The sequence below is a fragment of the Taudactylus pleione genome, unplaced genomic scaffold, assembly GCF_031769625.1.
Source record: "Taudactylus pleione unplaced genomic scaffold, aTauple2 ptg001191l, whole genome shotgun sequence".
Taxonomy (NCBI): domain Eukaryota; kingdom Metazoa; phylum Chordata; class Amphibia; order Anura; family Myobatrachidae; genus Taudactylus; species Taudactylus pleione.
Window position 1 is genome coordinate 697,906 of NW_028285592.1, and position 22,869 is coordinate 720,774.

Consider the following 22,869-nt stretch of genomic DNA (forward strand, 5'->3'; position numbering starts at 1 on the left):
ATGTTTCTGTTTATGAACTTCGTAAGGTACTGCAGACCCGTTGTGGCCCATATAACTAAAGGAGGATAATAATATGTAAACCCGGTTTGCTGCCACCTCAAAACGATGAAACTATGTGCAGATCTGAAGTAAAATTACTTTGCAAGATTTAGGGTAGTTCCTTAACACAGTTTAATTGGTTGAACAGTTGCATATTGAGTGATTTTTCTTTGCTCCTTGAGACGATAGATTATGCAATATGTTCATTTGTATAACAAAGACTGCCAACTTGTCTGAGTGTCCTCTATTTCATGCCCAATGTCAGGACTGCTATGCTGGTTAGTACATTACTCACAGCTGATTCTGTAGCTCTGCAGTGTCTTGTACAGTTCCAAGTTGATTTACTATCCTCTGTATTTCAGAAGCTGCATGGGACAGAGAAAGTTATTGGTAGTAAGCGCAGGTGCGCTTCATAATGCATCAAAACATTAACTGTGATCACGGAAACATGTAATAATGTGATAACTGGGATCATGGAAACATGTAATAATGTGATAACTGGGATCATGGAAACATGTAATAATGTGATAACTGGGATCATGGAAACATGTAATAATGTGATAACTGGGATCACGCTAGCAAACATAACATGCAGCATAGCTGAAATACAGAAACTTTAATTAGAAAGATTGGAAAATATACACATACACATTTGCCTGCCCATAGGTCCTCCCAATAATGCACTTTCACAGCTCAACAAAATGTAACCCAATACCAAACCATACAGTAATGCATAGTTGTCAAATTAATGAGAGGAAGAGGGACTACATGGTTATACTGAATCATCTGACTGCACAACAATGACTGAGAGATTTGCTGAGGGCAGCACTTCATATCTCAGGGCCAAACTATCCTCTTGTGGCAGTGAACAAGTTGTAAGCTCAACTGAGCAACAAAATGATGTCCCTCTACATAGGTTAATGATTAAACATTATGGTCTATTACAAGACAACTGTATACCAAATTTTAAGTTGGTACTTATTATTTTTGTTTCACTCTGAGCCAGTGCAGAAGCCCAAATTCCAGTGCGGAGGTTGCACCACCCTAGTTAAAATCAATCCTACTGTATGTATGAAGTCTAATAACCACTGATATCTCAGGAAATATTAATGACATGCTATGTTTTGATATTTGTCTGACTGTCTTTTGGGTACAGACTGCTGTGTGAGGTACATTTGTTGTTTGTGATTGAAAAAGGGAAGAAATACTCCTTTGTACTTTACCAGTTTAAAGTTTAAAAATGTAAAGACCTATATACAGTTATATGCAACATTTTTGCAAGTTTTATCCAGGGCTGGGTTAAGGTTTGTGGGCAACTAATGTATGTGTGTGTGTATGTGTGTGTTGGGGTGGGGAGGAGGGCAACTAATGCATGTGTGTGTATGTGTCTGGTGGGGTGGGGGTTCCTACCAATAAAATTAAATTTTGCCACACAGTGCCCCCATTATAAACATTATACCACACAATGCGCCCAGTCACATAGTGATCCCCAGTATACCACACAGTGCCTGCATTAAACCACACAATGCCCCATTATTCCCTACAGTCCCCCCCACTACACTATGTCACATAATGCCCCTAGTTTTATTGTTTTGCCCCCAGTATTAATATGATGACCCCGTGCACCCCAGTATTAAATATTATGCCCTACAGAGCTTGCTCCAGTATTATTATGCCCCACAGTATGCCACACAGAGCCCCCGAGTACTTATCTTTTGTGGCGGGCTCCGGGTGATTTCCCGGCATCCAGACAGGGCTGCCTCACTGCTTTTGGATGCATCAGAGTACCTTAAGCATCGCGGAGGTGACATAATCCTTAAGGGACTCTTGGGAGCTGCTCTGTATTCATTATGTATCCAGAAGCAGCGGCACTGCAGCCCTGTGAGAGTCGGGGAACAAGTGCCACTGGGTACTTGCTCTCAGTAGACCGACCTTGTATGTGGGGGCCCCATGATGACCCCCTTCCGTTAGCAGCCCGTTTTTATTCACTGGTAAGTTCAACAAATGTTTCAGTGAAGAGAAGTTAAGACAAACTCTGCAAGGTACACAATTAAACATGACAGATTCTTGCACTTTTCAATGCAGGATTACTATCAATTGCTGAATTTAAAACAGATTGAAAACAATTAAAACAAACCCTGAACTTGGAAATATATTGGCACTCTGGTGGCCTGTACTTATCTACACAATTACAGTTCCCAAATTATTCCGGTATTCCCTTCTAACTCATAAATGATCACAGGACTTGTATGCCTGAGATGTCCACTTTCATTCATGTCGAAGTCTTGATCTTTAATTCCTGTAAATTCTTCATATATGATTTTGAGAATCAAATAATGTGAAAACCTGCAGATAGATGCCCTGTGTAGGTTTGTAACCTGTGCAGTGTTTGTCCTTACAGTAGTTGCCCTAACTTCTTGTCACTCACAGTGAAACATACAATTGAATAGGTTGCATAAAACTATATATTTTTTTACATTTTTATTTAAAGTTAATATGATGGGATGAATGCAGAAATACATTTATGCTACAAGTTTTCATGTAGTTTTTACAATGGGGACCATGTCTACAGGCAGCATTATTTTTATTCTCTAAAATCCATTTTTCTCCTTCCAGAGCTCTCCTGACAACATCACTGATAATCTTTTCCCCAATGGTTTGCATTTGGCCAAAATGGGCGTATCTTTGCGGAAAGGGGGCAATAGAAACAGATGACTTTGGCCCTAATCTAGCTTTCAAAAGTCCTTATAGTTATTTGACTATACAAACAAATTCAAGGAAAAAAAAAAAAAAAGTCTTAATTATCAAATCAGCTGCAGATCCCCAATTACCAGGTGTGTGTTCACCCAGAACAAGACAGATGGCGAATAAACAGAAATAGGACTGCGCTCATTTATTAGAACCAAGTTGTGAAATGGCAGAAAATTATATAGCAGTCAGGTTTCCCAATAATAATAAAAATAATTTAATCACATATAAAAATACAATACAAATACATAACAATACACTTCCATGTATATTATTAGGAATATTCAACTATAGTTCACAGATCAAAATAAAGTGATCTATAGAGGGTAAAATTTTCACATATAGATCGCTTTATTTTGATCTGTGAACTATAGTTGAATATTTCTAATAATATAGACGGAAGTGTATTGTTATATATTTCTATTTTATTTTTATATGTGATTCAATTATATTTATTATTATTATTATTATTATTATTATTATTATTATTATTGGGAAACCGGAAAGGGGGCAATGCTAGAAATGGCCATGTTTGTGCAGAACAAGGTTGCGTTCTAAATTTTTTAATGGGAAATATTGAGTGATAATTAGCATAATAACAAACAATTACATTAGTTAAACCAAGATAAATATGCAGTAATGAGGTTATGACATACAGTTCTGTGTTATCCTCTGGATGTTGGCAGATATGTTCTGTGCAAGCTGTGCTGGGTCCCGTGTGGTTGTAAAAGCCATGGCTGCTGTGTATTTGCAATTCTGTTCTCAGGGAAAAGCGACCAGGACAATGTATGAACACCTGGGATAAAAAAGAGGAACTGATGTAAATAAATGCAAGTTCAAGTCTGTTGTAAGATAAGGCCAGGAGCTAAGAAGATAATTTGTGATTTTTACTACTAATACTGTAGTACAAACATGCTTCTTCCAGAACAAGGGTTAAGCTGGGTACACACTATATGATCGTTCGTCTTATATATTGCTCCAATGGGAATCTGAGCAATATATCGTACACATCATATTGATTGCATGCCCAATCCATCATTCACGACCGTCATTCATTGAATCGTTCCATCAATTGTGTTGTACATCCAATGAGACGATTCCATGGTCGATGCAGTGTCATTACATACAGCATTACACCGACGTATGGTGGATTGTGTAGTGTGCGACACAATGTATTGTTACATCGCCCAGTTGTTTAGGTGTGTACCCAGCTTAAGAGGTCTGCCAACTCTTAATATACCAGTGAGGACAATATTGCATCATTCTTAGTTCTGCATTTTGCGACATAATGAGCAGACAAATGTATATTTTTCTGTTGTCTCAATTACCCTGCAACAAACCAGTCTATCAAAGATTCCATTTTTATTTTGAACAGCGAAAACACATTGGTGGCACTATTGTGGGGCATGTCACGAATGTATACAGACCAACAGGATTGATCTTGTTTCAAAAGAGCTCTGAGGCACATTTATTAGAGCTTCATAAAGCTCCGCTGCAGTCAGAAAGCATGAATTGTTTAAGGTCGTTTGCTTACATTATGTCCATATTCAGATGGCATTCCCAAAGCTTTGTTGATGCGCATTTCAGAACTTCAGTTTAATGCATGTGTGTATGACTTCTAAGGCTAGGCGAATGCGATGCCCACTGGCAGGACAGCATTATATATCGGGCGGGCAGTACACCCTCACAATCCGGTGAACACACGTCCGATATATTGTTCACCTGCACCATTCACCTTCCTGGCGTCGGCAGCTGGGTCGCTCCATTAGTCGTGCATGCACCACCAACAAAGCTACCTCCATGTCGAAGAGCGGGTGCACGCATAGTGCATACACACTACACGATCTGGACGATATGTAGGTCCAATTCGGCATATCATACGAGAAATTATCTAGTGTGTATCCAGCATAAGGCAACTTCCAACACAGAATGATATTGGAAAATAAAACAAGTTAGTTGCTTCTTTCGTGTCAATAGCAATAATACTGAGCAAAGTAGCCATGTTTCCCTCTATAGAGTAGACATATACAAAGGGAACATGAGAAGGGGAAGCAATCGGGAAGCCGACTGCCTATATACCAGCAGCCGGCTTCCCGACTGTCTTGTCCCGGCATGGGTGAAATGCCGGGCGTCTAGATGTAGATGCCCACATTTCCCCAACGCCGGGAGACTGGCGCCCGGCATCATGATCGTAGTGATGCCGGGCGCCGCGAGCGGACAGCCGCGGGGGGGTAGGGTTCGGTTTAGGGCTCCCCCGGGGGACTTAGGTTTAGGTAGCGGGGAAGGGGGTGGTTAGGGTTAGGCACTTAGAGGGGGGATTAGGGTTAGGCACGTGGGGGGAAGTTAGGGTTAGGCACCCCTAAGGAGGGTTAGGGTTAGGGGGGTTAGGTTAGGTGATACTTACCTATCCACGATCGGGATTTCCAGCGCTGTCGGGCTTCCGCTGCATTGCACTCTGCTCCTGTCTTATAACACAGTACTTGCGGTCCTCTGCGCTCTCTGAGGTATTGTAGTAATTCAAGAAAATCAGTTCCTTAATATTCCTGTCCTTTGTTTCCAATATTTATATTCAGGAACAACAATCCCAGCTGGATATAGTCTCAGTATTCCTCCATATATAGTGACACATACAAATTAAATTAAATAAAAAAAAGGGTATATAGTGAAATATTGTTTATTCAAGGTTAAATGATTATAATTAAAACAAAGTATCCAAATAATAAACACAGTCTCGTACCAGATGATATGGGGTGCAGATGTCACGCTCCCAAGTAAGCATAAAAATTCCACCAGTAACTCCCCGAGATAGTATACTGATGCACCTGTGTTCACCAGAGTGAGGCTGTAACACCAACGCGTTTCTGATCTCCAGCAGCCTTTCTCAAGAAAAAAGAAAGGCTCCTGGAGAGCAGAAATGCGTTGGTGTTACAGGCAGAAATAAGATATCCGGGTAATTGTGTTCTCCACAGAAATTTTCCCAGCCAGATGGCATCAAGGAGTAGCTGGGTGAGGGCCATCGCAAAAATGAAATGTGGAAATCCTGACCTTAATTTAAACTCAAGATTAATATTTTATTTATTAATTCTTCTCTTGGAGATCAAATTGTTTGCGGCTTTTTCATAATCAAGAGTCTGTAGGATCTGGTCCGTGTTGTGAAATCAGCATTAGATTAGTTATACCCCTTTCAGCTTTAAGCCTAAAATTCTGTTTTTTGTACAATCCCTGGTCCGTGACCCTGCTCGCTAGCAAAGTGTTTCTTGGGACTTGGAACCTCGGTTGATGACCCAGCTCAAGTGTGAAAAGTGCAACCCAGGTCTTGATGGCCCAGGTCACGGCTAAAACACATTGATTGGCTAGGGACAACGGCGCTTGGAGATTAGATCATCTCCAAGCACCCACTGAATACCGGAAGGCCTGTGTCTCTTCAAAACCTGGGTCTGGTGTGAAGGGTGACGACCCAGGAATAACCCGGGTCATCCCCCTGAGTGTGAAAAAGCTAGCCCAGCTACAACCCATGCTCAGTGTCCCAGGTCCAAGCCGGGAATTTATATCTTAAAGTGGTATCAGTGTGCTCTGCTTCAAGCGATTCCCTAAAAAAGTTTTAATTTGTTAAAGAGTAAAAAAAAATCCTCTTTTTACATTCAGCTGTGCTTACAGGTATGGTCACTCCAGTAGCAGCTAGTTCTGCTAAATTTGGAAGATTCATTGAGCTCAGCTGTTGAAAATTTAAGCATTATTTGTTTTGAATCTAGATTTTTGAAAGGACACTGGTTCAAACAATGTTGATGCAACTGTCCATTCCAGTTTACTGTTTTCAGAGTTTAAGATTGCAGAACTTCCATATTTGGAATACTTTTTTTTTTTCATTTAAATTCTTACTTATTCTGGGTAATAGCTGGTTGAGCACAGATATAATTGTTTAAAGTGGCCCAGATACTGCACACTTGCTTTTTGGAAGCCAATAAATTTTTTAAGAGTGCACCATATGCTTTACTCTTGCATTTTAGACACCAATACATTTTTGAAGAGTGGTCCAGATGCTGCACACTTGCTTTTTCAGACTTATTTTTTTCTTTTAACAGCACCCAGATACTGCCCCCACTTTCCGGCCACACAAAAGGCCTCCTCAGTAACAAACATGTGGCCACTAAGACACAGAGAGTGGACATAGGAGGGTGCATCTGTTCCCACTGGCAACTGCGTCCTTCCTTTTATACAGGAGAGGGATCTTTCCTGTTCTTCAACCGGTAAGGAGGTCAAAAGTCACACTGTGCTGACATTTCTATATGAAAAGCCAGTACAGCGGGACTTTTGGCCATGCCACAGTGCCGGGTGGGAGTTGATTTTTGCCAGGCAGACCGCCTGACAAATAAAGAGTGGGGAGAACACTGCAGTGATGTAGAATATGAAAAATTGGGGAACACACTCAGAAGTAGTGAGATTGCATGCACGCAGTATCAGAACACTGGAAAATGATAAACAAGATACTGTAGCTAAACTGGTGAAACAAACTTGCTTCACAGCAACAGTATCAATGTATTCTGCTCCAAAACCGTCCATTTCCACTGACACCAATGTGATTGAATGAATAAAGTGCACCTGACCCTTCCCCTACTCAGAAGTGCCTCTGACCCCAATCTAGCCAGGTGTACCTCTGCCCACTAACCAGGTGTGGCTCTAACCCCCTCCTACCAAAAGTGTGTCTCTAACTCCCTCTACCCAAGTGTGCCTCTGACCTCTTCCCCCATCTCTTACTGTGACCCCATTGGCATTCCCAACTGTGCCTTTGCCTCCAACCCAAAGTTGGTGGTGGACGATCAAAAATAATGTGGGTGAACAAAGTTAAGACTGCTTGACACCAAAAAACTTAACATAAAGATGGCAGGTAAGCTAATATTTCCTTCTTTCTGAGAGCATTTTTTTTAAGGGGGCGGGGGGGGGGGGGAGGCCTTCAGAAAAATTTAAGTGGATCATACATATATATATATATATACGGCTGAATTGAAAAATACAACAGGAGCTCTCCCATAGAGAATTCCTGAGGGGAGGCATGGTGTTTAAGGGACCCCAATAGAGGGGCCCCCCTCTCCAGGGCACCCCAGGCCTAGGCTGACTAGCGGTCAGGCGTAATACTTTGGCTGGAGGACCCGGTAAAAGGCTTCCCCAGGCTGTGGCATTAACCTCCCTTCACTTTATTTTTCCAAAAAAATCGGTGTAGTGTGTTTAGTTTAATATTCTTTTACAGGTGTACTACAGGTACTAGCAGGTCCTTAATGCCCCACATGCTAGTACTTGTGGTTCTCCAAATACCAGCATGCGGGGAGGCTTGCTGAGTTCTGTAGTTTACCTGCAAAAGACAATATTTCAACTGTTTGCAGTACAGAATCATCCCACACCCATCGACCAGGGGTGCCGGGGATAGCCCAGGCCTGGGGGGGCCCCCAGCTCCCCAGGGATCCCCGGCCTGGGCTGACTAGCGGTCAGGAGTAATGCTTTGGCTGAGGGACCCGATGAAAAAGCTCCCCTAGCTGTGGCATTACCCCCCCCCAATAGAAAGGGTCCAGTTCTGGTAAATACAGGGGAACCTTACTCTTTTTGTCCCCTGTATTTACTAAACCAGGATTTGCTCGGCTGAGCCCAGTGCTGGTTGTGCTATATACAGGGAATCCCTACTATTTTTTTTCCCCCTGTAGTACCAGAATCAGGATCGGCTCAGAGCTGGTTGCTCTGAATACAGGGGACCCCTATTTCATTTGTCCCTTGTATTTTGGCAACCAGGACTTGTTCTGAATAGCCCGATGCTGCTTGTGCTAAATATGGGGGACCCCCTATGTCGTTTGTCCCATGTATTTTCACAACCAGCGTAAAGCCCAGGGCTGGTTGTACTTTGGAGGGGGGCACCTTACACAATCAACCAGGACTCACCACCCAGGTGTGCTGGGGATAGCTCGGTGCTGGTTATGGATAATACAGGGGACCACTACTATTTGTCCCCTGTATTTCCAAAACCAGGACTGGCTCGGCTGAACCCAGTGCTGGTTGTGCTAAATACAGGGGACCCCTATATATTTTGACAACCAGTACTGGCACTGAAAAGCCCGGTGCTGGTTGTGCTATATACATGGGACCCCTATGCTTTTTGTCCCCTGTATTTTAAAAACCAGGACTGGCAGTGAAAAGCCCAGAGCTGGTTGTGCTTTGGGGGGTGGGACACGTAATTTTTTTTTTTATATTACACATATTCAAATTTTTAACAGATACATGGATGGATCTCACTGATAAGTCCATGCATCTGTGTCTTATTGATTTGATTGTCTCAGGTGCATTCCCAGCGCCAGTGAGCCCCACTGTGTTTCGCTGATGCCCCTGTGCACTGCCCCTCACCCCCGCTGCTACCACTGCCCTGCACACCTGCAGCTTGTCCCCGCAGCAGTCTCTCCCTCTGCACCCCCAAAAACACTTCTTGTGCGCTGTCCCCTCCTCCACCCACGCTAGTGTACCATTTTGTGGCCCGGTTTGCTCATCCAAACCCTGATTGTTAATAAATTATAAAAAAAAAAGCTATGAAATTCCATAGACAAAAAACCTTACGGTTTCACATGTCCCATTAAGGCTTCTTAGACATGATCTGAAATTTCACAAAACCTACTGAATTCAAGAAAAGCAATGAAATTGTGATCATTAAGGTTGACACCTTAATGGACGTGTTCCTTGCGCGATACAGATATGGTATGCCATCACAACCTGTGGTTAAGAGCAGATTCAACACTCTCACAGAGTGAGATTGCCGTCACTCACAAAATGGTGAAGCTGCTAATTCAAAGAATTGTGTGCTCATTGGAATACACACATACAGTCTATGCAACTGAGGTCTGAGCAGAAGATAGAGCTGTGCAGATGGTATAAGAGTGGGGTGGATGGTAGAAACAGAAAGGCGTGGAGAGGGGGGAGATTAAGCAGCACAGATGGCGGGGGGGAGCCAAAGTGATGCAGATGGGTGGAAAACAGTGGAGTGGATGCGGGGGAGACAGAGTGGCACAGTTTGGGAGAAGAGACCGATGTGGATGGGAGTTACAGAGTGGCATGGACGCGGGAAGACAAAGCAGCATAGATGAGTAAAGACAGATTGGTACGGATGAGGGAATAAAGACTAGCAGGCACGCGCATCGCTGGTCGCTTCTGACCAAAACAAGCCCGATTTGCAAGCGATTGCACGATAACGATGTCGTTATCGTGCTTGGCTAAATCGCTAAGTGGATACCCCCCTTAAGGTTTCTAGTCTATGGTATATATATATTATATAGGAGAACGCAATTTAAAGTTTAAAACAGCAAGCATGAAATTTCAACGGTCACCCAGTCCCTGGCAGGTAACAGCAGCTCCAGGAATGAGACCTCTTCCACGAGTAACTCCGGCTCTGGACACAGGCAGATCTCGTTACAGCGTCCACATCACAAGCCAAGCCTCAACATGTTTCGTCACTCAATGACAGTAATATAGAATATATATATATATATATATATATATACACACACACACACACATACAGTGCTGGAAGTGTGCTGGTATGTAACGGTGTGACATACCGGAACTTCAACTCTAAGCACTTTGTTTTTTAAAGAAGTTTTCTAGCTTGCAGAGCTGAAAGCCGAGGCTGCTGTGCTGCTGCCCCCTATCCCCCACTACCCTGACAGCCTGTCAGTGACAGGACAGCCCCTTATACTGCCCCCGCAGTCAGGAGCCAAACTTCTGCTGGTTCACCGCACCATAGCTCCCCACCCCGTCCGCTGTGCAGATCATCAGCATTGATGAACTGCAGCAAGCGGTGGAGGACGGTTCCCGCTGGACTGGCCGGCTTGGAAGTGCCCAAGTCTACCTTTACTGGGCAAGGGTATCGCAAGGTGATCCGCGGACCAGTAGCTAGCTGCTGTAGGATCTTTAAGGAATTCTCTGCGGGAGGGAGCCGGGACTCGCAACATCAGCAGCCACTGAGTCTTCGCACACGCACAGCAAAGTCTCTTCCAGCCGGGTGCTGAATGATCCGACCGGCAGTGGCCTCCGCTTGTCTCAGTCCCCTGCCTGCAGCTTCTGAAGCTAGACTCTTGCTTTGAGATTTGCATGGCGCTTCGGTGTACACAGGTCAGTGAGGCCCGAGGGTACCAAGATGGAGTGGCCTGTGCTGCCTGCATCTCTTGCTGGCTCAGCCAGACTGCACAGAGCCACCTTATATGCAGCTCAGCCTGGCCCTGGTGTCTGCACTGCATGGATTATGCAGGCGATGGGGTCACAGTGAGTGATATCGGGGTAGGGCGGAGAGAAGCCTTTGTGTCATGTGGTGTAGGACAATACTCCAAGACAAGGACAGTGCCTATCCCCTGCATACACCATACACATACCAGTCTATGCCTTATGTCGGCACACTACCAGTCTCCTGCATGTAACATGTACTATGCGGACACACTGCCAGTCTTCTGTATATTTCCTATGTGAGCACACTGCCAGTATCCTGCATATAAGTTTTATATTACATGCCCTATGTGAGCACACTGCCGGTCTCCTGCGTAACAGTTAGTTATTTACTATTCGCTATGTGGGTACACTGCCAGTCTCCTGCATGTACAATATATACGATGCTCTATGTGGGTAGGTACACTGCCAGTCTGCTGCATATAACCTGTATAAACTATGCTGTATGTGGGCCACTGATACAGTGAAAAGTACACAATGATCACCTATAGTATTTTTCAAGCAGTCACCTCCCCTGGTATGTAATGCAGTGCCCAGTACACACCATGAATGTACTATTCTCTATGCTGACACAGCAGGACTGCAGAAGAACCATAAGTACCAGAGTGCCCTGCAGCTGGAGAGTATACATGCTTGGGTCCTGGGACATGGGCAGTCGGTGAAGGGCTGTCCTCTGCCCATATCTGTATTTGGAAGTCTGTTTGACACTGCTCAGCCAGCCTGTTAGCGGCACACTGTACACTGCTTCTGTACTGGAGACAGCCACTGGATACTAGGATCCAGCGCTTGCCAGAGGAGTGACCAACGACCTGTGCCGCGTCTTGCTCTCTCTGTCTGTCACCATCTGCCTCTGTCTGTGACCCTGTGCCTCTCCCCATCACCCTCTGGCTCTCGCAGATTACCCCGTTAATCACCCTCTGCCCATTTGCCTCGGTCCATCACTCTCTGCTCTTCACTCTGAGCCTCTCTCAACACCCTCTGCTCATCACCCTATGGCCGTTACCCTCTACCCATCATACTCTGCCTCTCCCCATCACCCTCTGTCTTTGGCCACTACGCTTTGCCTGTAAACCTCTGCATCCACCTGTCACCCTCTGCCAACAGACCCATTGGTGGTGCCTCTGAGGAGCACTGCTGAAATAAGATCCTGTTGAGTTCAAAGAGGGCACAGATTATATTAATTGATTAAAGGGGCACAGATTATTATTATTATTTGATTAAAGGGGGCACAGATTATTATTAGACACTGGGATGTTGTCTGTATTGTTTGGTGATCACATGGTGCACTACTGTATGGTATATTAATTTAGCATGGGGCCTAGAAGGGAGGGGCCCAAAGCATTTTTTGCACCTGGGCCCACCACTGACAAGTTCCGCCACTGCAGTGACTGTGCGGATGGCTGAGCCATAACTCAATCTCACTCAGCCACACTGCAGAGTCTATGGTGACCTTACTGTTGCCTGTCCCCAACCGCTAGTGATACCCTAACAGCCTTTCAATGACAGGGCAGCCCATCATACTGGCCACCGTGGTGACTGTGCGGCTGGCTGAGCCCTGGAGCTCGTTCCTGCTGCTTGGCCTCTTAATTGCTGGGACTTCCCCCCTTCCTTGTACCACATTTGCTGCCACTGGCTCCTGCACTGTTCCCTCCTCGTCTCCACTCCTCAGATGGATCCCTCTCCACTCCACCTTTAAAACCCCCAATCAGAGTCAAACAGCCTCCTTCTCAGCTCTGTTACAGAAACAACTGGTGAGTAATACCAGATTCCACAATTAGTTATACCTGTGTAGTGTATAACCAAACCACCCCTGTGTCCCTCACCTCCAATGTGTATCCCATCACCCCTGTGTACCCTTTGTGACGCATGGCCACGCTCATATTAATTCTTTGTTCAATACATTGGTTCTACTTGCACCACTGCCACGACTTCTACAATTTTCATACCCCCACTTCAAAAATTCCCACATATATATATATATATATATATATATATATATATATATTTATATACACACACACACACACACACACACACACACACACAGTCAGGTGCATAAATATTGGAACATTGACAGAATTTTCATATTTTGGCATCTATTCACCACCACAATGGCTTTGAAATGAAACAAACAAGATGTGCTTTAACTGCAGACTTTCAGATTTAATTTGAGGGTAATTACATCCAAATCGGGTGAACGGTGTAGGAATTACAACAGTTTCAATATGTGCCTCCCACTTTTTAAGGGGCCAAAAGTAATGGGACTATCAACTCAAAACCTTTTTCATGGACAGGTGTGGGCTATTCCCTCGTTATTTCATTATCAATTAAGCAGATAAAAGGTCTGGAGTTGATTCTAGGTGTGACATTTGCATTTGGAATCAGTTGCTGTAGACTCTCAATATGAGATCCAAAGAGCTGTCACTATCAGTGAAGCAAGCCATCATTAGGCTGAAAAATCAAAACAAACCCATCAGAAAGATAGCAAAAACATTAGGTGTGGCCAAATCAACTGTTTGGAACATCCTTAAAAAGAATGAACGCACCGGAGAGCTCAGCGACACCAAAAGACCCGCCAGACCGCGGAAAACAATTGTGGTGGATGACAGAAGAATTATTTCCCTGGTGAAGAAAAACCCCTTCACAACAGTTGGCCAAATCAAGAACACTCTCCAGGAGGTAGGTGTATATGTGTCAAAGTTTTCAATCAAGAGAAGACTTCACAAGAGTGAATATAGAGGGCTCACCACAAGATGTAAACCATTGGTGAGCCACAAAAACAGGAAGACCAGATTAGAGTTTGCCAAACAACATCTAAAAAAGCCATTACAGTTCTGGAACAACATCCTATGGACAGATGAGACAAAGATCAACTTGTACCAGAGTGATGGGAAGAGAAGAGTATGGAAAAGGAAAGGAACTGCTCATGATCCAAAACATACCACCTCATCAGTGAAGCATGGTGGTGGTAGTGTCATGGCGTGGGTATGTATGGCTGCCAATGGAACTTGTTTCCTTGTATTTATTGATGATGTGACTGCTGACAAAAGCAGCAGAATGAATTCTGAAGTGTTTCGGGCAATATTATATGCTCATATTCATTCAAATACTTCAGAACTCATTGGACGGCGCTTCACAGTGCAGATCGGCAATGACCCGAAGCATACTGCAAAAGCAACCAAAGAGTTTTTTAAGGCTAAAAAGTGGAATGTTATGCAATGGCCAAGTCAATCCCCTGAACTGAATCCGATTGAGCATGCATTTCACTTGATGAAGACAAAACTGAAGGGAAAATGCCCCAAGAACAAGCAGGAACTGAAGACATTTGCAGTAGAGGCCTGGCAGAGCACCACCAGGGATGAAACCCAGCGTCTGGTGATGTCTATGCGTTCCAGACTTCAGGCTGTAATTGCTTGCAAAGGATTTGCAACAAAGTATTAAAAAGTGAAAAAGTTAGATTTAGGATAGTTTAGTTTGTCCCATTACTTTTGGCCCCTTAAAAAGTGGGAGGCACATATAGAAACCGTTGTAATTCCTACACCGTTCACCTGATTTGGATGTAATTACCCTCAAATTAAATCTGAAAGTCTGCAGTTAAAGCACATCTTGCTTGTTTCATTTCAAAGCCATTGTGATGGTGAATAGAGGTAAAAATATGAAGATTCTGTCAATGTCCCAATATTTATGCACCTGACTGTATGTATGTGTATGTAATATATATATATATATATATATATATATATATATAACCTGGGATATTGTATTACATTATCATAGGAGTTGACTGTGCCCAGAGCACCCATGGTTATCCCGCAGCACTAAGGCAGTATATGTTAGTTGTGCATTTGTAATTGATACTAACCAGTTGGGTACAGGAATCCCAATGCCAGCATCCCAAGAGGGATAGGATATTTTCCAATCGGTATCTGTATCCTAACTCTACCCCTAAACCTACCCTCCCCACTGCAGTCTAAAAACCTAACCTCCCTCCTAGTGTCTAACCCTAACACTACTTACCGTCAGGATGCTGGCCTCGGGATTCTGACTAGTGTCTGGATTCCGGCACACCGACAGCCAGGATTTAAACTACATCCCATACTAGCTAACATGTACTTTTATTGTGTTATATATATCTAGAAATTATTTTTTATTGTCAAATTGCATTTGGTTATTTTTAATTACATTTCCTATTTATCTATAAAGGATGTATCATTGATTCATATGAGGTATCTGATATTATCACAAGTTTACTAACGCTGTATCTAAGCGTTCTAGATTAGTATGCTTTGTTGATAATGGAGTTATACATACACTGCTGCTTCAGTTTTATTTTTTATATATATATCACATTCACTATTTATATACATTAGTACACATTGTTTATTAGCGCCTGGTTCTTTTTGCTTTTTTTCTGAAACAAAAAAAAAGTAAAATTGTCAAGATATATATTTTACGCTCGAAAGTCACTATCACTAAAATAGGGTAGTAAGAAATATAATTACCAATTAATATACTGTAGTTCTGCTTTTATGCATCTGGTCTGCAGCCAATGAAGCAAAACGTAACCGTAAGCCTTTCTATTTAAAGTAGCAAGAACATAAAAAAAAAAATTGTTTTTTTAATATTATTTGACATAAATCACTGTGCAGGATATGGGACAACTCTTGGTAATGACCATTTTGCTTGGTGTGTTTCTTCAGGCTGCGATTGATGATCTAGAATTCTGTAAGGTAAAATGGCCACCGTGACAATCACAGTCACGTGGTACATCATTTAGGAGCAGAGAAGCTTTTGAACATCCCTCTACATCATACTTGCCTACGCTCCCGGAAGATGCAGGCTCCCGATTTTTCAGGTAGCCCCCCACACCCCCAGAAGAGTGGACGGATCTCCCTCATCCTGCCCACTGCCTAGTAAAGTGGGCAGGATGGGGAGATTATACAGGGAGCTTGCGGGTCCGCACGGAGGGGCGGGACAAATATGTGAATCGTGTTATTAACCCCTCCCCCACACCGTGGACCCACAAATAACATCATTTTGCGCGGCAGGTGCAGTTCCCCATCCCCTTCAAAGCTGTCAGGTATATCTCCTCTATGGGCTTCTCCTGGTGAGGGTGTAAGTAAAGTAGCTAAGTATGCTCTAAATCTAAACTCTTATCTAGTCTTTGTACTTTATGATTGTAAACCAAAGAAAAAAGAAAATCAGTTCCCCAGTAGCCACTGGGAACTGGTATCCTGGTGCAATTAAAGTGGTGAGTGCTGGAGTTAATTACTTAAAGCCTTGACACCGCTGCTAGCTCATTTAACCAGTTACTCCTCTGGCACAATTGATCAGTAAACAAAAAAACACCTATTGAACTGCGCAGTTTCTCAAAGTATATACCGTGTTTCCCCGATAATAAGACCTACCCTGAAAATAAGCCCTACCCTTACTTGTGAAGCCCGGTCTAAAATAAGCCCTACCCCGAAAATAAGACCTACCTTTTTTCTTTTTGAGCTGGGAACGCTGCAGAGACCAGCATTCCCAGTCATGCAGAGCGCGGGTGACGTCATGACGTCACCCGCGCGCTGAGGATCCTGTGTGGCCGCGCCTGCTGGATCATATTAGATCCAGTCAGCGCGCAGGTGAAAGGGACATCCCGGACGGCGGCGACTCAGATAAGTACCGTACTTGCACTGCAATAAGGGGGCCTGCATAAAGGACACTGCTACAGGGGGGGGGGCTGCATAAGGGGCACTGCTACACAAGGGAGGCTGCATAAGGGGCACTGCTACAGGGGGGGCCTGCATAAGGGGCACTGCTACAGGGGGGGCCTGCATAAGGGGCACTGCTACAGGGGGGGGGCCTGCATAAGGGGCACTGCTACAGGGGGGCCTGCATAAGGGGCTGTCAATGTTAGTTAAAATAAGACCTACCCCGAAAATAAGCCCTATGGTGTTTTTTGGAGCCCAAAAAAAAATAAGACAGTGTCTTATTATCGGGGAAACACGGTATATATGAAATTCTGTAGTGTATGGATATTATGTTGGATAGATAAAGAAAGGCATCCTTTATAAAAATAAACAAATTTAATCACAATGTTGTAATGAACATATATACCAATTAAAATGTTCTACAATTTAAATATATTATCCACAATTTATGGTTGAGCATATCATCACTGTATTAGATGTAATAAAACAATATTGATACTATATTGCTCACCGGCCGGTTGTAGCGATACACAATCTAAAAGTCTCGTTTCCTAATAGTCATCCAGTGGTGCTTACGTGAATGTATCTATGAACTCTCCGGCTGGATAGATCCAATTAGCCCAAGGTGTATCGGAGACACTCTCAGTATGAGTGTACTGGATGTTTGAAAATGTATTGGAGTTCTTTATATGCCGCTCGGTGAGAGACCTGCAGTATCCCTCACCTGCCAGGATGTAATGGGCAATGCGGGAGGTAACACCTTCAATCGGCAAACAGTGTTCAGTGTTATACCTTCTCCGTCTGCTCACTGCGAGTGTGTGGCTGCAACACGTGTGTGTAAGCTTGCTCACCGGTCTCTGAGCACTGAGGGCGGGAGGGGGTTGTCTGCTCAGCACGCTGCGCCTGCTTGATTGACGGAGACCAGTCTGATGTGAGCCTCGCACTGTGAGCCGTGCGCTGTAAGCAACTCCCATTGTTTCTGGAGTGTGGATTAAAGGTCCACGATGAATATGCAAAAAATAGTTGTAGAATGGTATCCTTGAACGACGCGTCTGAAAGAGCACTCGCTCTGAATCAGGGCTTTTTTTTTTTTTGCGGCCTCCTGGTTTGCGACGAGACCCTTGCGGTGGGGTCTCACTGCCGCAAACGCCCTGGAGTGCTTTTGGCTCTATCAGAGCCAAAAGCACTCCCACTGACATCACTAGTGATGTCAGTGAGGTCGGCCTTAGACGGTAGGCGTTGCCATGGGAACGCCTCCGTCTGGGCAGCCACGCACCCCGGCACGCCCACCAAAGGGGGCGTGCTGTCAATCACCATCGACAGCACGCCCCCTTTGGTGCGAGACCCATAACGACGGCTTGGCCGTCGTTATTCGGGTCTCGCGCATGCGCACGACGGAGCCGCTTCGGTCGTGCGCATGCGCACTTGGGCAACATCGACCCGCTCGCAAGCAGGTCTGAATCAGGCCCTAAGTTCATTGTCATGGCAGAGGGACTTTGCAATTAAGTGCAATTCATCTGATCACTCTTCATGACATTCTGGAGTATATGCAAATTGCCATCATAAAAACTGAAGCAGCAGACTTTGGGAAAACCAATACTTGTGTCATTCTCATAACTTTTGGCCATGGCTGTACAAAGCGGTTCAGCTGAGGTGCCACGGCGAGCTGCACATGAGGGACCCACAGAGTGAGTGGAATGAGCAGAGACAGTAGCCGGTACAGGAAGGCCTGCCTCTGTGTAAAGGCCCCCATAAACGGCATGATATACGCGCCGATCCGACAGATCAGCACGATATATCGTGCCGTGTATGGGCATGATATCGTACCTGATATCGTGCTGCGTGGCTCCCGCGGGGTCCTACATCGCATCCCCAGATCTTCCTGCAAAACCATTGGATTTGGGAAGCGATGTACTATCTAATTCAGATGAAGGAGGGGGAAGCCGGCATATTGTGCGGTCTGCGGGGACGACGGAGCAGCAGTCGCCCTACACAGTGCATTGCACAGTGTATGGACACCTTAAGCCTGTGAGATAGTCATGCGAAGCCATCTAGCCAATGTCCGTTTATTGGCTGGCCAACCCTTCTTGTGATAGCCATAGAGCACAAAGAGGGAGTCTGTTTTCCTCAGAGAACTGGCACGGTCCACATAGATCCTGAGAGCATGGACCACATCCAAGAAGCTCAACTACGGAGAGGTCTGGTGATTGGAAGACCGGGATTATGATTTCCTCATTAATATGGAAACGAGTACTACTTTGAGAAGGAAACCAGGGCGAGTCAGAAGAACAGCCCTGTCCTGATGGAAGATTAGGAATGGGGAGCGACATGAGAGGGACCCTAAATCCGATATCCTTCGGGTGGATGCCTTAGTCAGAAGAGAGTCTTCGCAGAGAGCCACTTGAGATCTACAGATTACAAAGGTTCAAACGGAGTGCCCAGTAAGGCCTGAAGAACCACTGACAAATCCCACGGAGCCACAGGAGGGACAAAGGGAGGTGGTATGCATAGTACACCTTGCAGGAAGGTGTGTACATCTGGCAGTGAAGCAATTCTATGCTAAAACCAAAATGGACAGAGTAGATATGTGTACCTTCCGCGAAGTAAGTCGGAGTCTAAGTTTCAATCCAGCTTGGAGGAAGGCCAGGACTCTAGAGACCCGAAACATAGCTTCTGGCATCAGACCACTGAAGTAGGTATGCCACATTCTACGGTAAATCCTGACAGAGGCAGGTTTATGCACTATGAGCATAGTCTGAACCACAGAGCGAGAAAACACTTTAGACCTCTGGAGGGATGTCTCAAGAGCCACACCATCAAAGACAGACGACCCAGGTCCGGGTGAAGATAGGGACCCTGAGACAACAGGTCTGGCCGCTGAGGTAACAGGAACGGTGTGTCTATGGAAAGGCTCCAAAGATCTGAGTACCAATGCAGTCTGTGCCATGCTGGGGCCACCAGCAGGACAGTGCCTCCGTCTTCTTTGAACTTCCGAAGAACTCGAAGAAGGGAGACTTGAGGGAATAGGTACACCAGATGGAAGGTCCACTTCACTGATAAGGAGTCTTCGAAGGCTGCCTCGGTGGCCCTTGTTCTGGACCCATACACTGGCAGTTTGTGATTGTGTCTGGAGGCCATGAGGTCCACCTCTGGTAGGCCCCATTTGTCCACTAGGAGTTGAAAGACTTCTGGGTGGAGAGACCATTCCCCAGCATTCACGTTGTGACGGCTGAGAATCCAAAAGAGCTCCCAGATGAACCATCGTTTGTGGTGGATTTCTTCCAGGGAGGATTTCTTCCAGTTGATTAACCAGCCGTGCTTTTGTAGGAAGGCAATAGTTACCTGAAGATGGCATTGAAGCACCTCTGGGGAGCTTGTTAAGAACAAGTGGTCGTCCTGGTATGGTAGCAGCCGGACCCCCTGAACACACAGGTGGGCCGCCATGATAGCCATAATCTTGGTAAACACCCATCAAGCTGTAGACAGTCCAAAGGGTAGAGCCTGAAATTGGAAGTGTTGCTGTAGTATAGAAAACCGGAGATATTGCTGATGAGAGGGCGCTATAGGTACATGTAGGTAAGCATCCTGAATATCCAGAGATACCATAAAGTCCCCCGGCTCCACAGCTAGGATAATATAGTGTTGGGTTTCCATCCTGAACCTGGGTACCCTGATAAACTTGTTCAGGAATCCAAGGTTGAGTATAGGCTGATGAGACCCATTTGGCTTCTGAACCAGAAAGAGTAGAATAACCACCGTTCCCTCCCTGTGATAGTGAGACTGGAACTATAACCCCTGCTTGCAACAAGGACTGAATTCGTTTCTGGATGAGCAGAGCCCTGTTCGGTCCTGATGGAGGGCCTGTGCAGAAAAATTGGTTTGGTGGCAGTCTTATAAAGGAGAGGGCGTACCCATGGGAGACCACTTCTCTTACCAAAGCACCTGTGGTGGTTTGACGCCAGCACTGGGCAAACTGAAGACGTTGGCCTCCTACTCTGGGGTCCCCTAGGGGGAGGCCCGTCCCGTCAGTCTGAAGGCTTGTCCTGGGACTTTGAAGCAGAACGACTGGTGTCCAGCTCCTGGGCTTAGTGGGCCTTGTGGAAGCAGAAGGCCTAGGAAAAGACTGAACCTTAGGTTTTTATTTGGGATGAAAGGACCTAAAGGATGTTGTCCTAGGTTTTGCGGTAGCTGCTGAAGGCAGAAAGGCAGTCTTTGATGCTGCTAATGTGGGTTCAATCTTGTCTAAGTCTGGGCCAAACAAGATCTCCCCATTGTAAGGTAATGCCTCTAAGGCTTTCCTAGAATCTGCATCCGTCTTCCATGACCGCAGTCACAACATGCGGCAGGCAGACACTGCCATGGCCAAAGCTCTAGAAGCTAGGAGACTGGCATCCAAGGACACTTCTCATTGCGAGAAGTTTGCAGATTAAAGTGAAGCTTGAATACTTAAATGAATTGTGTGTTTGATTCAGAAGCAGGTGAGTTAGAATACAGAAAAAGGCGAGTTATACACAAAACAGTAACACATATTTCCGATACCACTTACATCTGAGATTATGTTTGGCCTAGTGCAGTGCAGGGGGTGTAATGCATTTGTTTTGCAGGAAGAATTCTGGAGACTCAGCTACTGCCCAATTTGTAAGCAATTTTCTCTGCTGCAGGAGGAGATAGAAAAACTGCATGCTGAGATATGCAAGATGTCTGTGTCCTTGAGGCCACCACTGCCTCAGAGAGCCCCCAGAAGACATACTGCCTGGACTACTGTGGGCTCTGAAATGCAGAGATTTCCAGAGGGACACAGACACCTCCCCACAAGCTGTGACACTGCAAAACTCATATGCTGCTCTTACAGGACTGGAAGGCACAGCTAATATAGGCAATACAGAACAGGAAGATATGGGGTCTTCCACTGACTATAGAAAAAGGAATAGGAACAGGAAAATTACATCTTCAAAAAGGACTACACTTCTCTTGGGAGATTCCATTATTAGAGGAGTACATCTGGGAAACACTGCTGAAGTAGAGAGACAAGGCGTTTACCTGGAGCCACAGCTCCAAGGGATAAAGAGCGCATGCTGGGAATTGTGAAGGCAGCAAGAAAAGATGGAGAGGTGGATGTCATTGTCCACCTAGGGACAAATGACCTGGCCAATGCTGAAGTCATGGCAGTAAAATATGAATTCAGGAAGTTAGGGACTGCTCTAAAGCAGGTGGTAACCACTGTAACTTTTTCAGAAGTATTACCAGTACACAGAGGGGGAGATAGATATCATTGTATCAGCAACTTTAATGTTTGGCTACAGAAGTGGTGTTATGAGGAGGGATTTGGATTGACAGTCCATAGCCACGCCATCTGGCAAGATAGAAGCTTATACAAATATGGCATGCACCCATCTTCAAAAGGGTGCATACACATACACTGCATTATCCTGCTTATTTAAGGAATGTTAACATTTACAGTATCATTAGTAAAGGAGAATCTGACTGCTCCAAAACGACTCTTGGATCCCCTGCCATTCATATCAATATATTTAATGTCCTACTTTCGTCTACCTTTTAAGTATTTTTGCATTTACATTTTTAAACTGTTCTGTGCATTTACTCCCACATTTCTGCCCTCAAAAAATGCAAGATCATGCACTTGGGTCTCAAAAATCCAAAGGCTAAATATAATATTAATGGCACTATACTGGAAACTACTGAAGAGGAAAGGGATCTAGGAGTCACTATTTCCAAGGCAAGCAAACATTGTAACAAAGCAATGAGGAAAGCAAGTCAGATGCTTGGTTGCATAGGGAGAGGAATCAGTAGCAGAAAGAAAGATGTGATAATACCACTGTATAGGTCATTGGTACATCCTCAAATACTGTGTTCAGTTCTGGAGGCCATATCTCTAGAAGGATATTAATACATTAGAGACTGTACAAAGAATGGCAACTAAAATGATGCAAGGTCTACACCACAAAACGTACCAGGAAAGACTAAAAGATCTTAATATGTATAGTTTGGAGCAGAGAAAGGAAAGGGGGGACATGATAGAAACGTTCAAATATATAAAGGGTTTTAACAAGGTGAAGGAAGGAGACATTCTTCAAAGAAAGAAAAGTATTAGAACAATAGGACATGTTCTGAAACTGGAGGG

The 22,869-nt window shown here is 44.7% G+C and overlaps 1 protein-coding gene across 2 annotated transcripts in view; it reads right to left on the reverse strand.

Moving 5' to 3' along the window:
- Positions 1–22,869, reverse strand: part of LOC148451051 (syntaxin-7-like) — a 60,394-nt gene that overhangs the window by 32,135 nt on the left and 5,390 nt on the right. For both annotated transcript variants that reach the window (XM_088462340.1, XM_088462341.1), the window contains 2 exons: positions 3,444–3,583; positions 335–404 (listed from right to left, as the gene is read on the reverse strand). In XM_088462340.1, coding sequence (XP_088318466.1) covers positions 335–404; positions 3,444–3,522 — 149 coding nt within the window. In that variant the 5' untranslated portion in view covers positions 3,523–3,583. The remainder of the gene's footprint in view (positions 1–334; positions 405–3,443; positions 3,584–22,869) is intronic.